The sequence below is a fragment of the Saimiri boliviensis genome, chromosome 1 (assembly GCF_048565385.1).
Source record: "Saimiri boliviensis isolate mSaiBol1 chromosome 1, mSaiBol1.pri, whole genome shotgun sequence".
NCBI classification, from domain to species: domain Eukaryota; kingdom Metazoa; phylum Chordata; class Mammalia; order Primates; family Cebidae; genus Saimiri; species Saimiri boliviensis.
In genome coordinates this window covers 31895105-31923087 of record NC_133449.1, presented here as the reverse complement: position 1 = coordinate 31923087, position 27983 = coordinate 31895105, and the positions used below count along the sequence as shown (strand labels likewise).

Sequence of the window (27983 nt, the reverse complement as noted above, 5' to 3'; positions counted from 1 at the left end):
GTGACTTCATGTTTTTTTTTTACTTCAGTGGTGGAAAGTGCTATTAATCAAGTGAACAAATAGAAGAAGAGGCACTAGTCTGGTGGGAGGGAAAAGTTTTGAGCATTATAAATTTAAGAATATGTAGCTTAAGCTATCTAGTTATTCTTTGCCTTATAAAGACCCAGTGCTCAAGGTAGGGTTCTGAGCTATCACAGCATAGTCATCAGTGCATGATTGGTAATTACCTTTGTCAGTATGGGTGAGATTGCCCAGGAAGAGTGTGCTGAGTGAGAGAAAAGTGCCAACAATGAAACTCTCAGCAACACCAACATTTAAGGGGCAATCTAGGACGTATTGGCCAGCAAGGGGAAGGCATGAATTGCAATTTTAAATAGAATGATTAGGAAAAGGAGAACATCTTTCCCATCTGCTCATCTTTTTATGTTAACCTTTCCATATCGTTATAGTCTAGATGTTTTCTTTTTATTTTGTTTTTTGTTTTTTTTGTTTGTTTGTTTGTTTTTGTTTTTTTGAGACGGAGTTTTGCTCTTGTTACCCAGGCTGGAGTGCAATGGCGCGATCTCAGCTCACCGCAACCTCCGCCTCCTGGGTTCAGGCAATTCTCCTGCCTCAGCCTCCTGAGTAGCTGGGATTACAGGCACGTGCCACCATGCCCAGCTAATTTTTTGTATTTTTAGTAGAGACGGGGTTTCACCATGTTGACCAGGATGGTCTCGATCTCTCGACCTCGTGATCCACCCACCTCGGCCTCCCAAAGTGCTGGGATTACAAGCTTGAGCCACCGTGCCCGGCCTAGATGTTGTTTTGTAAAGAACATTTTATTGTTCTTTTTTCTTTTTTTAATCTTCTTCTTCTTTTTTTTTTTTTTTTTTTTTTTTTTTTAGGCAGAGTTTCGCTCTTGTTACCCAGACTGGAGTGCAATGGCGCGATCTCGGCTCACCGCAACCTCCGCCTCCTGGGTTCAGGCAATTCTCCTGCCTCAGCCTCCTGAGTAGCTGGGATTACAGGCACGAGCCACCATGCCCAGCTAATTTTTTGTATTTTTAGTAGAGACGGGGTTTCACCATGTTGACCAGGATGGTCTTGATCTCTCGACCTCATGATCCACCCGCCTCAGCCTCCCAAAGTGCTGGGATTACAGGCTTGAGCCACCGCGCCCGGCTTTTTTTTTTTTTTTTTTTTTTTTGAGACCGAGGCTTACTCTGTTGCCCAGACTGGAGTGCAGTGGCGTGATCTCGGCTCGTCGCAACCTCTGCCTCTTGGGTTCAAGGTATTCTCCTGTCTCAGCCTCCTGAGTAGTTTGGACCACAGGTGCTCACCACCACACCCAGCTAATTTTTGTATTTTTAGTAGAGTCAGGGTTTCACTGTTAGCCACAATAGTTTCAATCTCTTGACCTTGTGCTCCGCCCGCCTCTGTCTACCAAAGTGCTGGGATTACAGGCATGAGCCACTGCACCCAGCTTGTTCTGCCTTTTAAATTAAATTTTGTTTTGTTTTCTTATTTCTTTACAGCAATTATTTTTTCTCATTTTATTTTTTCCTTTTACTAGTTTGGAAGTTATATCCTCTATTTTTATTTTCTTATCAGTTATAATTAACTTTTCTTTTTTTTTTTTTTTGAGACAGAGTCTCACTCTGTCTCACAGTGGCTCAATCTCAGCTCACTGCAACCTCTGCCTCTGGAGTTCAAGCTGTTCTTGAGCCTTACCCTCCTGAATAGCTGAGATTACAAGCGTTTGCCACCATGTCTGACTAATTTTTGTATTTTTAGTAGAGACAGGATTTTGGCACGTTGGCCAGGCTGGTCTTGAACTCCTGTCCTCAAGTGATCCTCCCAAAGTGTTGAGATTACAGGCGTGACCCATCACGCCCAGTCTTCTTTGGTTACTTTTTGTTTGTTTGTTTGTTTGTTGTTGTTGTGTTTTCTTTGGTTACTTTTAATGTCTTTGCCTTTCTATGTGCCGGGTGTGGATACCGACATAAGTGTGGTATGATTTTATTTTTGTTTGTACTGCTTCAAATTAGTTGGGTAACCTGAACCTCAAGGTGGTTGTCTTTCTTTCGTTCTTTAAATTTTTAATTATTATCTCTTCCAGCCTTTCTGCTACTCTGTTTTCTGTCTCCCCTCTTTCTGAAACTCCAATGAGATATATAAGATTAATAGTAACACACAATGCTTACAGCTAATACTTCCATGGTACTTACTATGTGCCAGGCATTGTGGTAAATGGTTAACATTAATTGATTTAATCCTCATGAAAACTTAATGAGGTAGGTACTATTATTTTCCCACTTTACAAATAAGGAGCATGAAGCAGAAAAAAAAGTTAGTCACTTGCCAAAGATATAGGAGATACTAAGTGGTAGAACCAGCACATGAAGCCCAGTAATCTGATTCCAGAGTCTCAACCACAATGCTATGAAACCTCATTGTCTTTTTGCTACTCTTCAGAGTTCATTATTCCCCTCTTTAAGGCCTCATTTTGTTTTGCTTTGTTTTGTGGGTTGGTTTTTCTTGTTTATTTTGCCTCTGCACAAATTACTGGGTCACTTTATACAGCTCTGGTTATCAACTGAATTTGACATCTTAGCAATTAACTTGCAGTAGTCACAACAAAAAGTAAAAGAGCAGTTTTGTTTTGTTTTGTTTTGTTTTTTTGAGACGGAGTCTCCCCGTCACCTGGGCTGAAGTGTAGTGGCATGATCTCAGCTCAGTGCATCCTCTGCCTCCCAGGTAGAAGTGATTCTCCTGCCTCAGCCTCCCAAGTAACTGACTATAGGCATGTGCCACCATGCCCAGCTAATTTTTGTATTTTTAGTAGAAAGGGGTTTCACCATGTTGGCTAGGCTGGTGTCGAACTTCTGACCTCAGGTGATCTGCCACCTTGGCCTCCCAAAGTGCTAGATTACAGGCTTGAGCCACTGCACCCAGCCAAAGAGCGGTTTCTGATGTACTTATGCTGGTGCTGCTTCATTCTCATTAACCGCTCTGTTACTGAGAATATATCCTCATTTTAGGTCTCCATTTTTTCAGTCCAGACTTCGGGAAGCTCAGAATATTTTCAGACCATGATTCTTGTTTCTGGAATCTTGTTTCAGGAATTCATGTACTGTTTGGTTCTTTAAATAATGGGTTTGTTGACTTTCAAGGAGTGGTACATATGCTATATTTATTTTGCCAATCTCACTTTCATGTTGTAAATATTGTTTAAGTGGGCTAGTTTACTCATACTAAGCAACTTTAACTATGATCATTGAAATGGCTCAAACCTAAGTGGGAAACCCACTGCTTGTTTTGTTTTGTTTTTATGTTTGTAACTTTTTCTTATTTTTCTTTCTTTTTTATTTTTTGAGATGGAGTTTCGCTCTAGTTGTCCAGGCTGGAATGCAATGACACGATCTCAGTTCACTGGAACCTCCACCTCCTGGGTTCAAGCAATTCTCCTGCCTCAGCCTCTCAAGTAGCTGGGATTACTGGCATGCACCACCATGCCCAGCTAATTTTGTATTTTTAGTAGAGACGGGGTTTCACCATGTTGAACTCCTGACCTCAGGTGATCTGCTCACCTCAGCCTCCCAAAGTACTTGGATTACAGGGGTGAGCCACCATTCCTGGCCTATAACCTTTTCTTATCTTAGAATTGATACATACTTATTGTAAAAAAAAAAAAATCACCCTATTATATTACCTGTAGAATTAACCACTGTTACCATCTTGGTATAAATCCTTACAATCCATTTTCTAAGCATTTTATACATAAAATATATTCTTTCATAGACATTGTTTTATAACATTAACAATTTCTTCCCCCTGTCTCCAGATGGAGTCTAGTTCTGTTGCCCAGGCTGGAGTGCAGTGGCACGACCTCGGCTCACTGTAACCTCCGCCTCCCAGTTTCAAGCAATTCTCCTGCCTCAGCCTCCTGAGTAGCTGGGATTACAGGCACATGCCACAATATGCAGCTAATTTTTGTATTTTTAGTAGAGATGAGGTTTCACTATGTTAAACATGCTGGTCTCAAACTCCTGACCTCAAATGATCTGCCCACCTTGGCCTCCCAAAATGCTGGGATTACAGGTGTGAGCCACTGTGCCCGGCAACATTAGCATTTTCTAATGTCACCATCTATTTTTCTTCTCTTTAACAGACTCTTAAGATCAACATCACATTTTTTTCTACCACATTTTGAATGTTGCCTTTTGTTTAATGGATTATATTATAGTTTTTTTTTGTTTTTTGTTTTTTGTTTTTTTTTTGAGACAGAGTTTCGCTCTTGTTGCCCAGGCTGGAGTGCAATGGCGCGATCTCGGCTCACCGCAACCTCCGCCTCCTGGGTTCAGGCAATTCTCCTGCCTCAGCCTCCTGAGTAGCTGGGATTACAGGCACACGCCACCATGCCCAGCTAATTTTTTTTTTTTTTTTAGTATTTTTAGTAGAGACAGGGTTTCACCATGTTGACCAGGATGGTCTTGATCTCTTGACCTCGTGATCCACCCGCCTCGGCCTCCCAAAGTGCTGGGATTACAGGCTTGAGCCACCACGCCTGGCCTATATTACAGTTTTTATAAAAGCAAACTCTTCATCTTTAGACATTTTCTTTCCAAATTTTCATGATCATAGAGAGTACCATGATGAACAACCTTGTTGTTATACCTTTTAAAACAGTAACATGTATTTTCTTAGGATAAAAGTTTTAAAGAGAAATAACTGAGGAATAAATGTCCCAAGCTTTTAAATACATATTGCTAACTTGTCCTGCAAGAGGTAGCAACAAGTTATGCCTCCACTGACCAAATATAGGAGTATCTCTTTCCCTACTCTCATCCCCCTTACAAACACTGACTAATTTTTTTTTTTTTTTTTTTTGAGGAGTTTCACTCTTGTTACCCAGGCTGGAGTGCAATGGTGTGATCTCGGCTCACCGCAACCTCCGCCTCCTGGGTTCAAGCAGTTCTCCTGCCTCAGCCTCCTGAGTAGCTGGGACTACAGGCTTGCGCCACCATGCCCAGCTAATTTTTGTATTTTTAGTAGAGACGGGGTTTCACCATGTTGACTAGGATGGTCTCGATCTCTTCACCTTGTGATCCACCCGCCTCGGCCTCCCGAAGTGCTGGGATTATAAGCATGAGCCACCACACCCAGCCACCTTGTTATTTCTTATCCTGCTTCTTGTCAAAAGACAACTCTATCCTATAATCATGACATGGCTGAAGCCTGGGCATGGTGACTCACACCTGTAATTCCAGCACTCTGAGAGGTCAAGGCTGGCAGATCCGCTGAGTTCAGGAGTTCGAGACCAGCCTGGCTAACATGGTGAAACCCCATCTCTACTAAAAATACAAAAATTATCAAGCATGGTGGTACACACCTGTAATCCCAGCTACTCGGGAGGCTGAGGCAGGAGAATCACTTGAACCCAGGAGGAAGAGTTTGCAGTGAGCCAAGATTGCTCCACTGCACTCCAGCCTAGGTGATAGAAACATCTTGAAACAAAAACAAAAACAAAAATGAAACATGGTGGCTGACTTCTTTTTCCTTATATGGCCTATGTGAGAATACTCAAATTAATTCAGTGTTCAATAAACACTTATTGCATGTGTATAAATTACACAGAAAATCAGAGCTGGAAGAGAGCATCTAATTCAACTCATTCATTTGACAGAAAACGTCACTGGAACCTAAAATGGCTTATTACCTTGCTCAAGATCTTACCAACTGGTAGAAAGAGGTCAAAACATACCTCTTGAGGACAGTCTGGTTTTGCTATTAAGAAATCAAAATGTCTGGGCCGGGCGCGGTGGCTCAAGCCTGTAATCCCAGCACTTTGGGAGGCCGAGGCAAGTGGATCAAGAGGTCAAGAGATCGAGACTATCCTGGTCAACATGGTGAAACCCCGTCTCTACTAAAAATACAAAAAATTAGCTGGGCGTGGTGGCGTGTGCCTGTAATCCCAGCTACTCAGGAGGCTGAGGCAGGAGAATTGCCTGAACCCAGGAGGCAGATGTTGCGGTGAGCCGAGATCGCGCCATTGCACTCCAGCCTGGGCAACAAGAGCGAAACTCCGTCTCCAAAAAAAAGAAATCAAAATATGAACTTGACTATATCAGTCTAATTATATTAGTAATAATTTACTCTTTATTAAAGAGTTACTGTGCAATAGATTAGACACTAGCCTAGGCAATTTTATAAACCTCATTCCGTTGAATCCCCACAACAGTCCTAGTACATAGGTATAATGATCCCTAAAGCTTCAGCTAAAAGATTGGATAACTTGCCCAAGTTTGTAATTATTAAGTAGGGGATCCAGGAACTGACTGCAAAGTTCATGCTCATAACCTCTAACCTGTATGTACTCCCATGACAACAATGAACATTTATTGAGTACTTGGTTGCAGATAATGTAACATATTTAATGTGCCAAGTACCACATTAAATATGTTACATTATCTGCAATCTTCCCAAAAGCTCTGTAAGATTGACATTATTAAAATCATATATTTTTTTTGAGACAGAATCTCTGTCACCCAGGCTGGAGTACAGTAGTGTGATCTTGGCTCACTGCAACCTCTGCCTCCTGAGTTCAGGTGATTCTAATGCCTCTCAGCCTCTCAAGTAGCTGAGATTACAGGTATGGTATGTGCCACCATGCCCAGCTAATGTTTGTATTTTTACTAGAGATGGGGTTTCGCCATGTTGGCCAGGCTGGTCAAACTCCTGACCTAAGGTGATCTGCCCGCCTTGGCCTCCTAAAGTGCTGAGATTACATGTGCGAACCACGGTGCCTGGCCATTAAAATCATATATTTCTTTCCTGTAGGCTAGAGTACCATAAAGATAAGGCAATTAAAAAAAAATTTTAAATTCTTTCTCAACCCTGTGAGATAAGGCAATATTTTAATGACACAAAGTGAGGCCTAATCAATCCTAAACTCCACATTAGCTTTAGACCTAAGAATGAGGGATATCTTAGAATGTTTCCAATTGGACTGTTGATATAAGGTAAATCTTTCTTCTGGTTAAATATGCTGCAGTGGATGTGGTCTTCATTCTAAAGCATCAGGCAGGCCCCATGTCATGAGTCCCAGGCCAGACTTTTGAGGCTGTAGACAGTGGTACTAGAAGCACTCCAAGGAACCAAATCTCCATGCTACCCCTCTGAACTCAGCCTCCCACTGTTTAAGAATTTTGAAGCCAACAAACATATGAAAAAATGCTCATCATCACTAGTCATTAGAGAGATGCAAATCAAAACTACATTGAGATATCATCTCACGCCAGTTCGAATGGCAATCATTAAAAAATCTGGAGACAACAGATGCTGAAGAGGATGTGGAGAAATAGGAACACTTTTACACTGTTGGTGGGAGTGTAAATTAGTTCAACCATTGTGGAAGACAGTGTGGCGATTCCTCAATGATCTAGAAATAGAAATCCTATTTGACCCAGCAATCCCATTACTGGGTATATATCCAAAGGATTATAAATCTTTCTACTATAAGGACACATGCACACGAATGTTCATTGCAGCACTGTTTACAATAGCAAAGACCTGGAACCAACCCAAATGCCCATCGATGATAGACTGGACAGGGAAAATGTGGTACATATACACCATGGAATATTATGCAGCCATCAAAAACGATGAGTTTGTGTCCTTTGTAGGGACATGGATGAACCTGGAAACCATCATTCTCAGCAAACTGACACAAGAGCAGAAAATCAAACACCGCATGTTCTCACTCATAGGCGGGTGTTGAACAATGAGAACACATGGACACAGGGAGGGGAGCACTACACACTGGGGTCTGTTGGGGGGAAATGGGGGAGGGACGGGGGTGGGGAGGTGGGGAGAGATAGCATGGGGAGAAATGACAGATATAGGTGACGGGGAGGAAGGCAGCAAATCACACTGCCATGTGTGTACCTATGCAGCAATCTTGCATGTTCTTCACATGTACCCCAAAACCTAAAATGCAATAAAAAAATTTAAAAAAAAAAGATTTTTGAGAAGATTGAAAGGAGAGTGCTCCTAGAAGCCTTCATCCGTGAAAATAATTAGGATAAGAGTATACACTGATGCCCATTAAAAAGACTACAAATTTACTATAGTTTTTCTCACACTGTTAGGAGAATAACCTCCATATAAGTGATTTTTGTGTGGCCCAAGAGACTGGAAAGTGAGAGTTGAAAGAAAAACAGCTCTCTTTGTAAGTTAAGTTAACTGCAGGAAGTGACCTTAACTTACAGGAAGAACATGGGAATGTCTCTGCACAATTATTCTTTGCTTTCTTTTCAGTTCATTGATCTATGCTTAAATCAAATTAACTTGATATTCTAATGCATTCCTTTCTACCTTTTTTCAGCTGAAGGTCTGACAAACCTGAAGAAGATTAATTTATTTCGTTTGACCCACTTATCTGACATTGGAGAGGGAATGGATTACATAGTCAAGTCTCTGTCAAGTGAACCCTGGCAACCCTGAAGAAATCCAATTAGTCTCCTGCTGCTTGTCTGCAAATGCAGTGAAAATCCTAGGTAACTTGTTTTTACTAACTGAATGAGGACAGTATAACAGAACATGTGATACTATTATACCAATTCTCACTAAAAATCTGAAATGGAAATTTAATTTTAAGGAAAATTGGAAATGATTCTAAAAACTTCTAGATAATAGGCTGATTGTTTTTTAATAAATGTTCCCCATATTAGAATTAAAATCAACTACTGATGGATAATAGGAGAGAATTTCAGAATAATTGAACATGTTATAACTTTTAGAGAAAGTGAAGAGGAAGAAAATAATAGGTGCTTGAAACTTGCCACACAACCTGTCATAGAATTTACTGCCTAATAAATGTTTAAATGAATGAATAAATAAATGATTGAGAAGTGATAGAGAAAGACTTTCTTAAATGTTCTTAGGCCTCTAATTCCTACCCACTGCCCTGTTAAGAGAAAGTTAATGTGCATTAATATGACAGTTGAGTCTTCTGAGTTCCCAAAGGGATGCATATCAACTATGGGGAAGCTTACTGCATATTTCTGGATAAACTATACATGTGTAATTCAGACATATTTTAAAATTTAGATTTGGAAAAGGGTGATATAATCCTTTTAAAGTCAAACTATAAAAGTGCTGGGAGTCTGTAAAGATAAGGAAGCCATTTGTATACTAATACAATATGCTTTTATTATTAACATCTATTATGTCAATAAAATCATCTAAGTTGAGGTACACAAAACCAGCTCATTTCATTTTTTTGTTGTTGTTCCTCTCTTTCTTCTGTGTGATTAAGGGCATTTTATAATTGAAGCAACTTTACATTTTATCTGGTCCAACTACCTCATTCTATAGAGGAAAACACTGAGGCTTAGAGAGACCAAGTGACTTTTCCATGATGGCATAACAACTACATTCCATGCTGCTTTAGGCTCTATGTGACCTATAATTTAGTAATCAGAACCTAGGACCAATGACTATTTGTACATTTGGTCATAACCATGGGAGTTGGGGGTTACACCTATGCCAGTACCTTTGGAAATAATTAAAACAACCAAGGTAAGTTACGGTTTGCATTACCATTAGCAGAAAAGATAAGGACTCAGAATTACTCTAAGGATACTTCAAAATACACTTATATTTACCTGAAAATCTTTTTATTTTGGATATTTTTTTTCCAGCTCAGAATCTTCACAATTTGTTCAAACCGAGCATTCTTGATTTATCAGAAAATAACCTGGGAAAAGATGAAAATGAAGCTCTACATGAACTGAGTAAGAACGACAACTCAGCCAAAATCAGACACTTGAATATGTGTACTGGGTATACATATTCGGAATACATAGCCTGAGCCCTGAGGTCATTTATCCCCGTAAGTGTCTTACTATATGCACCTTCCTTAGGAAAATCATTTAGGCCTTTTTTAAACTACCCTCAAGGAACACAGGCCCATGTCTTTTAAGTCATCAGTTTACACATGCTCACTGCACTTGAGACGGGATCCCACCTGCTTTCCTCCTTTGAGGAGGCAGCTATCAGAGTAGCTGATGCGCAAGACAAATTGGCTTAAGGAATTGGTGATATGATTTTTTAGGTGTGATAGTGATATGTGAATATGGTAAAAAAAAAAAAAAGAAAGAAAAGAAAAAAAGAAAAAAAATAAATAACTAATTCATACTGTCCATGATTTGCTTTAGAATAATACAGGAGGAATTGGGTTAGGATTAAGCAAGATTGCCCATGACTTAGTGTTTTTTTTTTTTTTTGAGACGGAGTTTTGCTCTTGTTACTCAGGCTGGAGTGCAATGGCACGATCTCGGCTCACCGCAACCTCTGCCTCCTGGGTTCAAGCAATTCTCCTGCCTCAGCCTCCTGAGTAGCTGGGATTACAGGCACGCGCCACCATGCCCAGCTAATTTTTTGTATTTTTAGTAGAGACGGGGTTTCACCATGTTGACCAGGATGGTCTCGATCTCTCGACCTCGTGATCCACCCGCCTCGGCCTCCCAAAGTGCTGGGATTACAGGCTTGAGCCACCGCGCCCGGCTACTTAGTGTTTTGAAAGTTGGCTGATTAGTATATATGGTTTCATTATACTATTCTGCATATTTTGACATGCTTGAATACTTTCCATAAAAATCACCAAAGATCAAGTAGATTCTCACTGCAGATTGAGTAGGCTGCAGAGCCCCCAAATATAAAGATCATTCCTTCCTCAACATTGCTTGATTCTTCCTCAACATCCCTTGATTCTTCCTCAGTTTTGAGATCACCCAGTCCGTGAACTGTGCTCTTTGTTTCTTCCAGTTGACAGGCTTAACATGCTAGAACAGTTCACTGCACTGATGCTGCCCTGGGGCTGTGATATGCAGGCAACCTGACCAGCCTGTTGAGACATTTGGAGGAGGTCCCATAACTCATCAAGCTTGGGTTGAAAAACTGGAGACTCAAAGATACAGAGATTAGAATTTTAGGTAGGTACACAAATACAGAGGCAAGAAAAAAGGATTTGGCCCTTAAAAAGTTCTTGGCCTAGTGCGGTGGCACACAGCTATAATCCCAGCACTTTGGGAGGCTGAGGCGGGCAGATCACGAGGTCAGGAGATCAAGACCATTCTGGCCAACATGGTGAAACCCTGTCTCTACTAAAATACTAGCTGGGCGTGGTGGCCAGCACCTGTAGTCCCAGCTACTCGGGAGGCTGAGGCAAAAGAATTGTTTGAACCTGGGAGGCAGAGGTTGCAGTGAGCTGAAATCGCGCCACTGTACTCCAGCCTGGCACCTGGCAACAGAGCGAGACTGTGTCTCAAAAAAGTTCTTAAGTTGGCTTTGTGTATTTTGTCCCCATATTTTATTTTGCTTCCTCTTTTTTTTTTTTTTTTTTTTTTTTTTAAGACGGGATTTCACCATGTTGGTAGGGCTGGTCTTGAACTCCCAACCTCAGGTGATCTGCCTGCCTTGGCCTCCAAAGGGCTTGGATTACAGGCGTGAGCCACCACGCCCAACCAGCTTCCTCTTTTTTTTTTTTTTTTTAATATAAATATGTTTAAGGAGTTCATTCATGTTAAAGTAAGAAGACTTAAAACACTGGAACACTGGCCTTCCTTCAGGTTTTTTTTTTTTTTTTTTTTTTTTGAGATGGAGTTTCGCTCTTGTTACCCAGGCTGGAGTGCAATGGCGCGATCTCGGCTCACCGCAACCTCTGCCTCCTGGGTTCAGGCAATTCTCCTGCCTCAGCCTCTTGAGTAGCTGGGATTACAGGCACGCGCCACCATGCCCAGCTAATTTTTTGTATTTTTAGTAGAGACGGGGTTTCACCGTGTTGACCAGGATGGTCTCGATCTCTTGACCTCGTGATCCACCCGCCTCGGCCTCCCAAAGTGCTGGGATTACAGGCTTGAGCCACCGTGCCCGGCTTCCTTCAGGTTTTAAGCACTTTACCTACAGAATAAATGAAAAGCATTCACAGTATCCAACAAGATGTATTTGTTTTGTTTTGTTTTGAGACAGTCTTGCTCTGTCACCCAGGCTGGAGTTCAGTGGCATGATCTTGGCTCAGTGCAACCTCCACCTCCCGGATTCAAGCGATTCTTCTGCTTCAGACTCCTGAGTAGCTGGGACTACAGGTGCATGCCCCCACGCCTGGCTAATTTTTTGTATTTTTAGTAGAGACAAGGTTCACTATATTGGCCAGGCTGGTCTCAAACTCCTGACCTCGTGATCCACCCAACTTGGCCTCCCAAAGTGCTGGGATTACAGGCATGAGCCACTGCACCTGGTCAAGATATATTATATTAGTCATAGTTCTTACCAGTCTTAACTTTCTGAAATTCAGCAATGCCTCCACCTCATATCAGGAAATATTTTCAAGTTACTTATTGGGTATTCAAAATATATAAAGGTGAATGCAGCTGTATCTAAATGGAGCCACAAAATATCTTTATATTATCCAGAAACACATAGATCTATATAAATGACTGAAGACACCACCAACCTCAGGTAGATGATGAAAGAAGCCCTCATACTATCTGTATTAGTTTTTAATTTCTATATAACATACAGCCTGAAAACATAATGGCTTAAAATAATAACAATTATCTCACAGTTTCTGTGGTTCAGGAATTTGGGAGAGGGCAGGTTAGCTTTGGCTTGGCCTCTCTCATGAGAGGGACTGCTGGAGGATCTCCTTCCAAGGTAGCTTCTCACATGGTTGGCAAGTTAACACTGCTGTTGGCTGGAGGCCTCAGTTCCTCATCACTAGACTGCCTTATAGGCTGTGAGTGTCCTCACAACATGGCAGCCCACTTCCCCTAGAGCAAGGGATCCAAGCAGTTGGAAGCTGGAATATCTTTTATGACCTAGCCTTGGAAGGTCACTTCTCGTCATTTCTGACATATCCCACTGGTTGCTCAAGTTAGTCCAATCCAGTGTATTGAAACATGAATACAAGGTCAGGCTCATCAAGGTCAGCTTGGAGGTTATCATACTAAAGTCAAGGACTTGTGAAAACAGCCTCAGCCACCTTTGTTTCCCTTACAATTAGTTTATATAACATAAACTAATTATGTTATTATTTAATAACATAAAACTTATCATTTAAACTGTTTTAAGTATAAAAGCTTTGTGGCATTAAGTCCATTCATATTACTGTGCCACCATCACAACATCCATCTCGAGAGCTTCTTCATTTTTCACAACTAAAATTCTGTACCCTTAAACATTAACTCCTATCTGCTGCCCTTTTTAGAACCTTCTTTCCTGGAGATGCTTACTTAAGTCCTTAGGCTGCCCAAGGGTTTGCCTTCCCTAATGGTGCTTCAAGTTCTGGATCTTTCCTTCCTTTAATTCCTAACTTCTCTTTTATTCACTCCCTCAACCCATTAACTCATATCATCCTGGTGTCATTCTTTCAGGACCTTTTTTAGGTTATATTGAGTCAGGTGGCTTCTGTGACAGACTAATTAGCTAGCTGATAAATAATCCCTCTTAGGTAACCTCATACCTTAAGTGAGTTGGAAAAGATGTCTCTTTTCAAAGAGGTCCTTGGAGAATATCTAGATTTAGAATTCATGTGGGGGAGGCATTTTTAGTTTGAGGTCTTTTAGTATCCTTTAAATCTTTAAGTAGGTAGCTGCCTACTTTGTCCACTACCAAGGCTGGCCATTGAGACCAGAGAAATAGATGATATGCTTAACAAAATAAAAACTGAGTTGGGCAATAATTTGCAATTTGACTTTATTTTTATTCATTTTTTGAGACAAAGTCTCACTCTGTTTCCCAGGTTAGAGTGCAGTGGCATGATCTTGGCTCACTGCAACCTCTGCCTCCCGGGTTCAAGTGATTCTCCTGCCTCTGCCTTAGCCTCAGCCAAGTAGCTGGGATTACAGGCACACTCCACCACTCAGCTGATTTTGTATTTTTAGTAGAGAAGGGGTTTTGCCATGTTGGCAAAATTCTTTTTTTTAAATTTTTATTATTATTATTTTTTTGCCATCAATAAGAAATTTACTTGTTTTAAAAAAATCCAGATGCTGGCATTGTCCAGAAAAATTTAACAGGTTTATTTATAATTATTATAAAGTTGAATCGCTGAAACTTGTTCACTGAAACATTTTAACTTGCATTAATGCTTTACGTCTCTGCATTTATATTAAAAATTCACACACATGCCGGGCGCGGTGGCTCAAGCCTGTAATCCCAGCACTTTGGGAGGCCGAGGCGAGTGGATCACGAGGTCAAGAGATCGAGACCATCCTGGTCAACATGGTGAAACCCCGTCTCTACTAAAAAAATACAAAACAAAAAAAAAATTAGCTGGGCATGGTGGCACGTGCCTGTAATCCCAGCTACTCAGGAAGCTGAGGCAGGAGAATTGCCTGAACCCAGGAGGCGGAGGTTGTGGTGAGCCGAGATCGCGCCATTTCACTCCAGCCTGGGTAACAAGAGCGAAACTCCATCTCAAAAAAAAAAAAAAAAAAATCACACACAAATGAAAATGGAAAAACTGCCAATACCTGATTTCTGTCCCCTATTTTTCCACTCGCAATCATATACTTAGGTACCTTTTGACCCCATGGAAAAAAAATTATCTAACATTCAGAACTACTAGTAACAGGAAGAAGAGAATTTTTTTTTTTTTTGAGAATGAAATGTTTCCCATCATAGTGGATTCTTAAGCACGCTCTGCACGTATGCGGTATGCTAGCTGGATGTCTTTTGGCATAATTGTTACACGTTTGGCATGAATAGCACAAAGGTTGGCGTCTTCAAAAAGGCCAACCACATAGGCCTCACTTGCCTCCTGCAAAGCACCGATAGCTGTGCTCTGGAAGCACAGATCTGTTTTAAAGTCCTGAGCAACTTCTTGCACCAGACTCTGGAAGGGAAGTTTGTGAATCAGTTCAGTGGACGTCTAATTTCATGAAGTGCCACAGTACCAGGCTTGTAACGATGAGGTTTCTTCACCCCTCCAGCAGAGGGCGCACTCTTGCAAGCGGCTTTTGTAGCCAGTTGCTTCCTGGGTGCTTTACCACCGGTAGATTTGCGGGCAGTCTGCTTTGTACGAGCCATGGTATAGAGACCTCCTTACTTACCTCCCTTCTCTTTCGGCTGGAGCTCTGCAAGCGAGAGGCAGCGCTGGCATTGGAGAGTGATGGCGGCGCAGCGGCAGCTGCAAACACCAAAATTCTTTTTTTAAAAAAAATAATTTGTGAACTGGGCACATTGACTTACACCTATAATCCCTGTGTTTTGTAAGGCTGGGGTGGGAGGATTGCTTGAGGCCAGGGGCTCAAAACAGCCTAAGCAACATAGGCAGATCCCATCTTTATAAAAAGCTTTAAAAAAAAAATTAGCTGGGTGTATTGCCACATGCCTGTAGTCCTAGCAATTTAGGAGGCTGAGGAGCGAGAGAATCTCTTAAGCCCAGGAGGTTGAGGTTGTTGGGAGCTATGCTCGTGCCACTGCACTCCAGCCTGGGAGACAGAGTAAGACCCTGGTGGTGGGTGCCTGTAATCCCAGCTACTCAGGAGGCTGAGGAGGGAGAAGTGCTTAAATCTGGGAATCGGACGTTGCAGTGAGCCAAGATCACACCACTGCACTCCAGCCTGGGAGACAGAGTGAAACTGTCTCAAACAAACAAAAAACAATGAGGGGAATGCTGGGAAGATGGCCGCCTAAGAACAGCTCAGGACTTCAGCTCCCAGTGAAAGTGCAGAGGGTGAGTGGATGCCGCATTTCCAGACGAATTCTTATTGCCCACAGACCAGGAGATACCCAGGCAGAGGGGTCGCCAGCGTCGCAGTCCCAGCCGGTGCGGCTGTTTTGGCCCCCGTGGGGCTGATTCCGCCTGCGTGGCTGCTGTGACCACTCCCTGTTGCTGCGGTTCTCCGTACAAAAGCCACTGGTCTGGGAGCCCTCTTAGCTGGCGAGCAGAGCCCTGAGACGGCAGAGTTGCCCATTCATCTGAAATAGCGAGTCAGGCCAGAGATTCCTAGGCAAAAAAATCCGCCAGGAGCTGGCGCCACAGTTCGAGCCGACTCCGTGAGTCGCAGCACGGGAGATCCCGGCGCCTTTTCAACAAGCGACCGGAACACGGGGTCGTTCAACTTAAAAGAAAAGACTCTGAGTCAGGGAGCCAGGTGATCAGGCTCGGTTGGTCCCACCCCTCCACCCCCAACAACAACGAAAACAAAAACAGTAATTGAAAACCCTCTGGGTTGAGCCCTTCAAACCAAGCACAGCTGAACCCGGACGGTCGGGCTCGGTGGGGGAGGGGCTTCCGCCATTACTGAGACTCTCCACCACTACAGAGGCAGGCTGCCGTTGCCGAGGCAACCCGCCGTTGCCGAGGCAACCTGCCACAACAGAGAGAGTCCGCCATAACAGAGGCGGGGCCACCATTGCCGAGACAGTTCTAACTACGCCCATATAAAAAGGACTACAGGGAAGAGCTCGGGGCAGCTGGGCGGAGCCCACAGCAGCTCAGCAAAGCCCCTGCGGGCAGGCAGTGGCTAGGCATGCTGCTAGCTGGGCAGGTCCGACCTGAAAGAAAAATCAAAAAAGGCAGTAGTGCAATGGAAACTTATAAAGCTCCAACTCCCTGGGACAGAGACAGACAACAGGTGGATAAACCCAAAAAAATGGGAAGAAACCAGTGCAAAAAGGATGAAAACTCCCGAAACCAGAACACCTCTCCTCCTAAAAGGGATCACAACTCCCCACCAGCAAGGGAACCAGACTGGATGGAGAAGGAGGGTGATGAAATGACAGAATCAGACTTCAGAAGGTGGGTAGTAAGAAACTACAGTGAGCTAAAAGAACATGTTCTAACCGAACGCAAAGAAAATAGGAACCTTGAAAAAAGATTGGACGAACTGCTGACGAGAACAGACAGCATAGAGAGTATAAGTGAATTGATGGAGCTGAAAAACGCAACACGAGAACTTCGTGAAGCATGCACAAGCTTCAACAGCCGAATTGACCAAGTAGAAGAAAGGATATCAGAGGTCGAAGATCAACTCAATGAAATAAAAAGAGAAGGCAAGAACAGAGAAAAAAGCGCAAAAAGGAATGAACAAAATCTTCAAGAAATGTGGGACGATGTGAAAAGACCTAATCTACGTCTGATAGGTGTACCTGAATGTGATGAAGAGAATAAATCCAAGCTGGAAAATACTCTTCAGGATATTATCCAGGAAAACTTCCCTAACCTAGCAAGGCAGACCAATATTCAAATCCAGGAAATACAGAGAACACCACAAAGATATTCCTCAAGAAGAGCAACCCCAAGGCACATAATCGTCAGATTCACCAGGGTTGAAATGAAAGAGAAAATGCTAAGGGCAGCCAGAGAGAAATGTCGGGTTACCCACAAAGGGAAGCCCATTAGACTCACAGCATATCTCTCAGCAGAAACCCTACAAGCCAGAAGAGATTGGGGGCCAATATTCAACATCCTTAAAGAAAAGAACTTTCAACCCAGAATCTCCTATCCAGCCAAACTAAGCTTCATAAGTGAAGGAAAAATAAAATCCTTTGTGAACAAGCAAGCACTCAGAGATTTCATCACCACCAAACCTGCTCTACAAGAACTCCTGAAAGAGGCTCTACACATATAAAGGAACAACCAGTACCAGCCACTCCAAAAACACACCAAATGGTAAAAGAGCATCAACACAATCAAGAATCTGCATCAACTAACCAACAAAACAGCCAGGTAGCATCAAAATGACAGTATCAAATTCACACATAACAATACTATCCCTAAATGTCAGTGGACTAAATGCCCCAATCAAAAGACACAGACTGGCAAATTGGATAAAAAGCCAAAACCCATCAGTGTGCTGTATCCAGGAAACCCATCTTACATGCAAGGATACACAAAGGCTCAAAATAAAGGGATGGAGGAAGATCTACCAAGCAAATGGAGAGCAAAAAAAGGCAGGAGTTGCAATTCTCATCTCTGATAAAATAGACTTTAAAGCAACAACGATCAAAAGAGACAAAGAAGGACATTACATAATGGTAAAAGGATCACTGCAACAAGAAGAGCTAACGATCCTAAATATATATGCACCCAATACAGGAGCACCCAGATACATAAGGCAAGTTCTTAATGACTTACAAAGAGACTTAGACTCCCACACAATAATAGTGGGAGACTTTAACACCCCATTGTCAATATTAGACAGATCAACCAGACAGAAAATCAACAAGGATATCCAGGACCTGAATACAGACCTGGAACAAGCAAACCTAATAGACATTTACAGAACTCTCCACCCCAAATCCACAGAATATACATTCTTCTCAGCACCCCATCACACCTACTCTAAAATTGACCACATAATTGGCAATAAATCACTCCTCAGCAAATGCAAAAGAACAGAAATCATAACAAACAGTCTCTCAGACCACAGTGCAATTGAGTTAGAACTCAGAATGCAGAAACTAACTCAGAACCGCACAGCTTCATGGAAACTGAACAACTTGCTCTTGAATGTTGACTGGATAAACAATGAAATGAAGGCAGAAATAAAGATGTTCTTCGAAACCAATGAGAACGAAGACACAACATACCAGAATCTCTGGGACACATTTAAAGCAGTCTCTAGAGGAAAATATATAGCAATGAGTGCCCACATGAGAAGAAAGGAGAGATCTAAAATTGACACCCTATCATCAAAATTGAAAGAGCTAGAGGAGCAAGATCAAAAAAACTCAAAACCTAGCAGAAGACAGGAAATAACTAAGATCAGAGCAGAACTGAAGGAAATAGAGACACAAAAAACTCTTCAAAAAATCAATAAATCCAGGAGCTGGTTTTTTGAAAAGATCAACAAAATAGACAGACCACTAGCCAGATTAATAAAAAAGAAAAGAGAGAATAACCAAATTGATGCAATACAAAACGATAAAGGGGATATCACCACAGATTCCACAGAAATCCAAACCATCATCAGAGATTATTACAAACAACTCTATGCACATAAACTAGTAAACCTGGAAGAAATGGATAAATTCCTGGACACCTGCAACCTCCCAAGCCTAAACCTGGAAGAAGCCGAAACCCTGAATAGACCAATAACATGGTCTGAAGTCGAGGCAGCAATAAAGAGCCTACCACCCAAAAAAAGCCCAGGTCCAGATGGGTTCACAGCTGAATTCTACCAGACATACAAAGAGGAGCTGATACCATTCCTTCTGAAACTATTCCAGACAATCCAAAAAGAGGGAATCCTTCCCAAATCATTTTACGAGACAAACATCATCCTGATACCAAAACCCGGCAGAGACTCAACAAGAAAAGAAAATTTCAGGCCAATATCCATGATGAACATAGATGCAAAAATCTTCAATAAAATACTGGCAAACCGATTGCAACAGCATATCAAAAAGCTCATCCACCATGATCAAGTAGGATTCATCCCGGGGATGCAAGGCTGGTTCAACATACGCAAGTCCATAAACGTAATTCACCACATAAACAGAACCAAAGACAAAAACCACATGATTATCTCAATTGATGCAGAGAAGGCTTTTGACAAAATTCAACAACGCTTTATGCTAAAAACCCTCAATAAACTAGGTATTGACGGAACGTATCTCAAAACAAAAAAGCTATTTACGACAAACCAACAGCCAATATCATACTGAATGGGCAAAAACTGGAAGCATTCCCTTTGAAATCTGGCACTAGACAAGGATGCCCTCTCTCACCACTCCTATTCAATATAGTACTGGAAGTTCTAGCCAGAGCAATCAGGCAAGAAAAAGAAATAAAGGGTATCCAAATTGGAAAGGAGGAAATCAAATTGTCTCTATTTGCAGATGACATGATTGTATATCTGGAAGACCCCATCATCTCAGTCCAAAATCTCCTGAAACTGATAAACAACTTCAGCAATGTCACAGGATACAAAATCAACGTGCAAAAATCACAAGCATTCCTATACACCAGTAATAGACTTGAAGAGAGCCAAATCAAGAACGAACTGCCATTCACAATTGCTACAAAGAGAATAAAGTACCTAGGAATACAACTAACAAGGAACGTAAAGGACCTCTTCAAGGAGAACTACAAGCCATTGCTCAACGAAATAAGAGAGGACACAAACAGATGGAGAAACATTCCATGTTCATGGTTAGGAAGAATCAACATCGTGAAAATGGCCATACTGCCCAAAGTAATTTACAGATTCAACGCTATTCCCATCAAGCTACCAATGACCTTCTTCACAGAACTGGAAAAAAACACCTTAAACATCATATGGAACCAAAAGAGAGCCTGCATAGCCAAGTCAATTCTAAGCAAAAAGAACAAAGCAGGAGGCATCACACTACTGGACTTCAAACTATACTACAAGGCTACAGTAATCAAAACAGCATGGTACTGGTACCAAAACAGAGATATAGACCAATGGAACAGAACAGAGGTCTCAGAGGAAATACAACATACCCACAACCATCTGATCTTCGACAAACCTCACAAAAACAAGCAATGGGGAAAGGACTCCCTGTTTAATAAATGGTGTTGGGAAAACTGGCTAGCCATGTGCAGAAAGCAGAAACAGGACCCCTTCCTGACACCTTACACCAAAATTAACTCCAGATGGATTAAAGACTTAAACATCAGACCTAATACCATAAAAACCTTAGAAGAAAATCTAGGCAAAACCATTCAGGACATAGGTGTAGGCAAGGACTTCATGACCAAAACGCCAAAAGCAATGGCAACAAAAGCCAAAATAGACAAATGGGACCTAATCAAACTCCACAGCTTCTGCATGGCAAAAGAAACAGTCAGTAGAGTGAATCGGCAACCAATAGAATGGGAAAAAATTTTTGTAGCCTACCCATCTGACAAGGGGCTGATATCCAGAATTTACAAAGAACTAAAGCAAATCTACAAGAAAAAAAACAAACAAGCCCATTCAAAAATGGGCGAAGGATATCAACAGATACTTTACAAAAGAAGACATACAGGAGGCCAACAAACATATGAAAAAATGCTCATCATCACTGGTCATCAGAGAAATGCAAATCAAAACCACATTGAGATACCATCTCACACCAGTTAGAATGGCAATCATTAAAAAATCGGGAAACAACAGATGCTGGAGAGGATGTGGAGAAATAGGAACACTTTTACACTGTTGGTGGGAATGTAAATTAATTCAACCATTGTGGAAGATAGTGTGGCGATTCCTCAAGGACCTAAAAATAGAAATCCCATTTGACCCAGCAATCCCATTACTGGGTATATATCCAAAGGATTATAAATCATTCTACTACAAGGACACGTGCACACGAATGTTCATTGCAGCACTGTTTACAATAGCAAAGACCTGGAACCAACCCAAATGCCCAACGATGATAGACTGGATAGGGAAAATGTGGTACATATACACCATGGAATATTACGCAGCCATCAAAAACGATGAGTTCACGTCCTTTGTAGGGACATGGATGAACCTGGAAACCATCATTCTCAGCAAACTGACAGAAGAGCAGAAAATCAAACACCATATATTCTCACTCATAGGCGGGTGTTGAACAATGAGAACACATGGACACAGGGAGGGGAGCACTACACACTGGGGTCCGTTGGGGGGAAATGGGGGAGGGGCGGGGGGTGGGGAGGTGGGAAGAGATAGCATGGGGAGAAATGACAGATACAGGTGAGGAGACGGAAGGCAGCAAACCACACTGCCATGTGTGTACCTATGCAACAATCTTGCATGTTCATCACATGTACCCCAAAACCTAAAATGCAATTAAAAATAAATAAATAAATAAATAAATAAATAAAATAAAAATAAAACTCTTCTACTCAAACTCTCCAATGGGGGGGGGGGGAAACAACAATGAATAAATGTAATCTCTCTCAACATTTCCTGGCAGTCTTACTGTGCTTCTATATTCAACGCTGTCTGTAAATTATACACACTTTTTTCTCCTTAGTCCTCTGCATCTCCGGTTTCACAGAGGATGTAATTGTTATTTTTTCTCTTTTTATCCTGTAGGGCTTATAAGTAGGTCTCTCTTCTCCTACCTAAGCACAGTGCTTTAGCAGTACTCGAGGTGCCAGTCGCACCCTCAGTCTAGGTCAGGGACATCATTTTATTGATTGTGCCTCGCTATTAGCTCCCTTATGTCAGTTTTTAAAGTTGCTCAAATCTCTTCCATTTTAAATAAAACTCTCCCTGAGTCCTATCTTCCTCCTTTGGTTATCACTCTCTCTCTCCTCTCCTTCAAGGTAAAAGCTCTAAAACAAATTTTAGGTACCCTTATGACATCTCTGCTTCCTGACCATCTGCTACTTCCTACTCATTGCATTTGACTCTCCACACCCCTGCATGTGGCTGAATTTCAATAGACACTTTCAGAAGTGTTATTTATTTGATTTCTCTGTAGGAGTCCACACGAAGCACTCCCTTCTTTTCAAAACATTCTCTTGACCTCCATGTCACCTTGGCTACTTCTTAGTCTTCTTTTCAATGGCAATTCCTCTACCCAGATATTAAATGCTCCTAGTTTTCCTTAAAACTTGGTCCTAGGCTGTCTGCTCCTCTTCCTCAGAGATTGTATTCAATCTCCAAGTTTTAGCATGTTTTGCTCTTGTCTCCCATAATTTTGTTTCTTGTCTATCAGCAATCTGAGACTACAACATAAACATCATTACTAGCTCAGTTGCCTATTTCACCTGTTTTGTTGTTTGGTTTTTTGAGATGGATTCTCCCTCTGTCTTCTAGGCTGGAGTGCAGTGGCGTGATCTTGGTTCACTGCAACCTACGCTTCCCGGGTTCAAGTGATTCTCCTGCCTCAGCCTCCCAAGTAGCTGGGATTATAGGTGCATGCTGCAACACCAGCTAATTTTCGTTATTTTTAGTAGAGATGGGGTTTCACCATGTTGGCCAGGCTGGTCTCCAACTCTTGACCTCAAGTGATCTACCCACTTTGGCCTCCCAAAATGCTGAACTCCATTATCCAGCCTGTTCTCAAAAAGAGAGCGCATGCCTGTAATCTCAGCCCTTTGGGAGGCTGAGATGGGTGGATCACTTGAGGTCAGGAGTTCAAATCCAGTCTGGCCAACATGGTGAAAGCCCATCTCTACTAAAAATATGAAAATTAGCTGGGCATAGTGCACATACTTATAATCCCAGCTACATGGGAGGCTGAGTTGGGAGCATCACTTGAGCCAGGAGGGTGGAGGATGCAATGAACTGAGATCACACCACTGCACTCCACCCTGGGTGACAAAAAAGCCATCACAGATCCTATTCATGTTCTAGAAGCTCTGTGTTAAATCCTGGGCCCAATCTTTCTGCAGTATAGATACTGCTATCTTATTTTTATTTTCCAAAACTTCATAGCATCTTTTTGTTGTTGAGTAGATGCAGTCTATTGAAAAACTTAGGATCTCTAGAAAACTTAGAAGTTTGCTTTTTCTTGTTTTCTATGGTGCCTCATTTCTTTGGGAGTTGTTTGGCTTTTAGTCTCTGTCTTCTTTGTTGGAGGCTGTTCTCAAATGTCTGGTAATCCTGTACTGTCCTCTTCACATTTGAGAGTCAGACACAAGATGTTAGGAAGTTCTGTGTATCTGAAGGAGGGGATGACTTTTTGACAGGCTAGCTTTACTAGGGGGTGATTAGGCAAGCAAAATGGCCCCTTCTTTGTAGGGCCTTTTCTTGGGGGCAGTTCCATTCTCCTAAGAAGAATCCTCTAGTCTTCTTCCTTAAGCATTTAAGCCCCAGTGCAGTGTTCTGGGAACAAAGTGAGTGGGAAAGCCTATTGCTTTTGTGTGCTTCCAGGGTACCCTGACCTACCCATAGACCCCACCGCCCATCTAATTACTTGATAACATATGTCTTCACACTATTTCATAAGCCCAATGAGACAGGGACCACATCTGTCATTTGCACATACCTCCAGCACCCAGCATAATCTGCAGCACAAAGTAGCACTAAGAAACGTTGCTGAATGAATATAATGGTGAGAGCTCTGGTGCTGGTTCAGGTGAACTACAGGACAATACAAACAAGAGTTGTGTTTGGGATACAGGAACCCCCAAGAATCAGAACTCTTCTACCCAGAGCATTTGAGATTTTTCTTGGAATTCCAATCAAGGCATTTGCACTCTCCACAGCTCACATACAGCCTATGGCTCTATAAATGTCATGGATTCCGTTTCTCAGGTCTAGTCTGCTCCTCATAAGCACTGCAGATTAAATGAACAAAAGGCATGCCCTTAGGTTATGACAAATGTTTTTTGTTCTTGGTTCCTGCACTTGCACACATTCTAATAATTATCTAAGAAACTCTCTTCAATTGATGATGTTAAGATTATGCCTTAGTAGATAACCAGTATAAACTGCTCACTCTCTGATGGTGGAATGGGCTTTAAATTCTTCTTAAATTCCTTTTAGGTGGTGAAAATATGTTCTTCTAGCTGAGAAGGAGAAACAAATTTGATCTTTGGGGAAGGAGCCTTAAATAGACACAACTGGCAACCAGCATTTTGACTTGAGTGCATATCATGCTGGGAAGCATATGGAGAAGGGGCAAAGGCAGAAAGGAAACAAACATAGATATAAGAGAGCAGGCAGAAAGCCACCCCTTCAAGAAATAGAGGAGTAGGAAGGGAGGGGAACACAAGGACCTATGTACTAGTTGGGCTGGGCACAGGCTAACCTGCAATAACAGAGACCCAACTATACCGTGGCTTACAGAAGGTAGAACTTGATTCTCTCTTATGTAACAGTCCAGAAATTAGCAGTCCAGGAAGGTGGGGTGACTTTGCTCTGTGCAGCCTTTTAGACCCAGACATCAACTTTTTTTTTTTTACTCCTCTGAATAAAGGATTATTTTTGACTTCATGGCCATAGCTAGGTCACTGCCCTGTGAGCATTTCAACCTAGCAGAAGGGGGGAAATTGGAAAAGTGATGTGGAAGTTGCACACATCACTTCTGCCTATACTTCCTTGGCAAAAGTTTAGCCCCATCTAATAGCAAGGGAGGCTGGGATATGAGTGGCCATATGCCCAAATAAAACTCTATAACTATAGAATAAGGGGAGACAGGTTTGGGAACAATTAGCAGTCTGTCTCACTTTTCAAATAAATACAAGCCGGAAAAGAAGGCCCAAAGATGGTGTTAGTGACACTGACATGGGTATGAGACATGAAGTCAGAACACAGTGAATTGTCTCCTTACCTGGTTTTGCCCCCTTCAGCTGCTAGCATCTTGACCAGTCAGGCAGAGTCAATCATTTCAGGTATCTGTAAACAAGAACCTGAAGAGCTTTCAAACTCATGACCTTATGATAGTGATGAAAGCATTGGCTGACATTGACTAAAGACACACTCTAGAATGTACTTAGTTGCACTGAACAAACTACACAAGGCCATGCAGTGACATCAGACACCAAACTCACAGACCTCCTCACTAGGTAGCTGGTAAACACCCTTACTAAAAGTGGGTAAGGATACAGTTTCAGTGCATAATGAGGTTGACCTCGCCCATGTAAGCTGGTCAGACAAGACTGCCCATTTCTGTCATCAAGCCCTCATTACTGTTAGCAGATAGCTTTTAATCTTTGCTTGTTAACATTAAGATTGTACAGCACTGAACCTTTCTTTAACAAACTCTTTAGTGGTCTCCTCCCTGAGACAATGGAAAGGGACTTTTAAAACCTCTTTTCCTACTTGGAATCCAAACTGAATCATGGATCCTCATTGCCATAAGAGTCAGTTTCTAGAACATTATCTAATATTATACATCTCCCAAGAAACACAAGTTTAATATAAAACAAATTAAACCTCCAAAGTTGGATGAGGTACACTAAAACTAAGATCAGCTCAGATGAGCTGAGTAATGTGGATTGATAAGCCAGAATTACATCTTCTTCTTTTTGTTTTTTTTTTGAGTCGGAGTTTCGCTCTTGTTACCCAGGCTGGAGGCAATGGCGCGATCTCAGCTCACTGCAACCTCCGCCTCCTGGGTTCAAGCAATTCTCCTGCCTCAGCCTCCTGAGTAGCTGGGACTACAGGCGTGTGCCACCATGCCCAGCTAAGTTTTGTATTTTTAGTAGAGACAGGGTTTCACCATGTTGACCAGAATGGTCTCGACCTCTTGACCTCGTGATCCACCTGCCTTGGCCTCCCAAAGTGCTGGGATTACAGGTGTGAGCCACCGCGTCCGGCCTCAGGCTTACATCTTCTGCAATTTGTGTGTGATACTCTGGAGTATAAACATGTAAGTAATAGAGTTTCCTTGTCCAGTCTGCCTGACTGTCCACTCTGTATTTCAAGGCAAACTTAGTCATCCAGAAAAGGTCAGGAAGGTGGGTAGGGCTAATGCTTTGCACAGTTTAATATGCATAATTAACATGGAGCTAGCTTTGTGAAATCCTAATGTTGTATATTGGCCAATCTGAATGATGGCACATGACCTGAAAGGTATTCTTTCTTATTGCAAGACTCACTTAATTTCCAGTACCACCTAAACTGGTAACATGGGACAAAGAATGAACACTAAATTCTTTGTGTGTACACACACACACACACACAGACACACACAGACGCATATATATGTATGTGTATACATTCTTTGTATATCAGAAAGACAGGATATCCACCTACCCTCTGTAGGAAATACTTTAGGTGCCCTATTTTGTAAGGAATGGAGGAACTTCCTGAAGAGGTTAGGGAGGGTTTAAACAAATAGATAAACAAAAACACCCAAATCTTTAGATACTAAAGGAGGCTCACTTACTCAAGTTTACAGTTAGGAACATACCCAAAGAAACAACAGTTAGGTAGCATTTTCATCTTCAGAAGAGGAAACGACCTCATATTGCCAAAGATTGACTCGAGTTTCGAAAACCAGTACCTAATATTTAACAGCATCTCTCACACATCAATTTTAAAGCAAGCTTCCGTTTCCTAGGAATCAGGAAAAGGGAAAAAATGGAATTCATGTACATATTATTGCTACTTCACTACGAATCACTTTATCAGATTCCCTTATACTCTAGGAAAAATATCTGTAAATATAATAGACCATACTCATAATCACCGCTCTAGCTATAGAGAATTAATAATTTCTTTCTGAGGCAAAGCACTGGTTCAAACATGGCCATTTCAAAGTGGAAAAAAGTATGTAAAATAAAAGTAGAACCTATTTCTCTTTTTTTAAAAAAGTTTTTCTTCCAACTAATATACTTATTTCTTTACCCAGGTGCATTTTTTTAACAGAGCCCTCTAAAAAACTTCCAGCAGTTGAACTTGGCAGGAAATTGTGTGAGCAGTGATGGATGGCTTTCCTTTATGAGTGTATTTGAGAATCTTTTTTTTTTTTTTTTTTTTTTTTTGAGACAGAGTCTCACTCTGTCACCAGGCACCAGGCTGGAGTGCAGTGGCACAATCTTGGCTCACTGCAACCTCTGCCTCCTGGGTTCAAGCAATCCTTTTGCCTCAGCCTCCCAAGTAGCTGGGACTACAGGTGCACGCCACCACGCCCAGCTAATTTTTTGTATTTTTAGTAGAGACGGGGTTTCACCATGTTGACCAGGATGGTCTCGATCTCTTGACCTCGTGATCCACCCGCCTCAGCCTCCCAAAGTGCCGGGATTACAGGCGTGAGCCACCGCGCCCCGCCTGTATTTGAGAATCTTAAGCAAATTAGTGTTTTTTGACTTCGGTACTAAAGAATTTCTACCTGATGCAGCATTAGTCAGAAAACTTAGCCATGTGTTATCCAAGTTAACTTTTCGGCAAGAAGCTAGGCTTGTTGGGTGGCAATTTGATGATGATGATCTCAGTCTTATTAAAGGTGCTTTTAAACTAGTAACTGCTTAAATAAAGTGTAACCAAAGCCATTAAGTGCTCTGGGACCCCATTACTCTAAGCCTGGTAGTTAAAAAAAATCTTGCAAAAGGATGCCAAAAAGGAAGTGGAAAGAAATTTAATTAGATG

The 27983-nt window shown here is 41.9% G+C and overlaps 1 protein-coding gene across 1 annotated transcript; it reads left to right on the top strand.

Moving 5' to 3' along the window:
* Nucleotides 1-237: 237 nt before the first annotated feature.
* On the top strand, nt 238-27866 carry NLRC4 (NLR family CARD domain containing 4). Its single transcript, XM_074394787.1, is given in 8 exon segments — nt 238-241; nt 8369-8478; nt 8480-8540; nt 9687-9779; nt 10813-10872; nt 10875-10979; nt 27247-27352; nt 27680-27866. Coding segments are annotated over 8 exon segments (726 nt in total).
* The last annotated feature ends 117 nt before the right edge of the window (nt 27867-27983 follow it).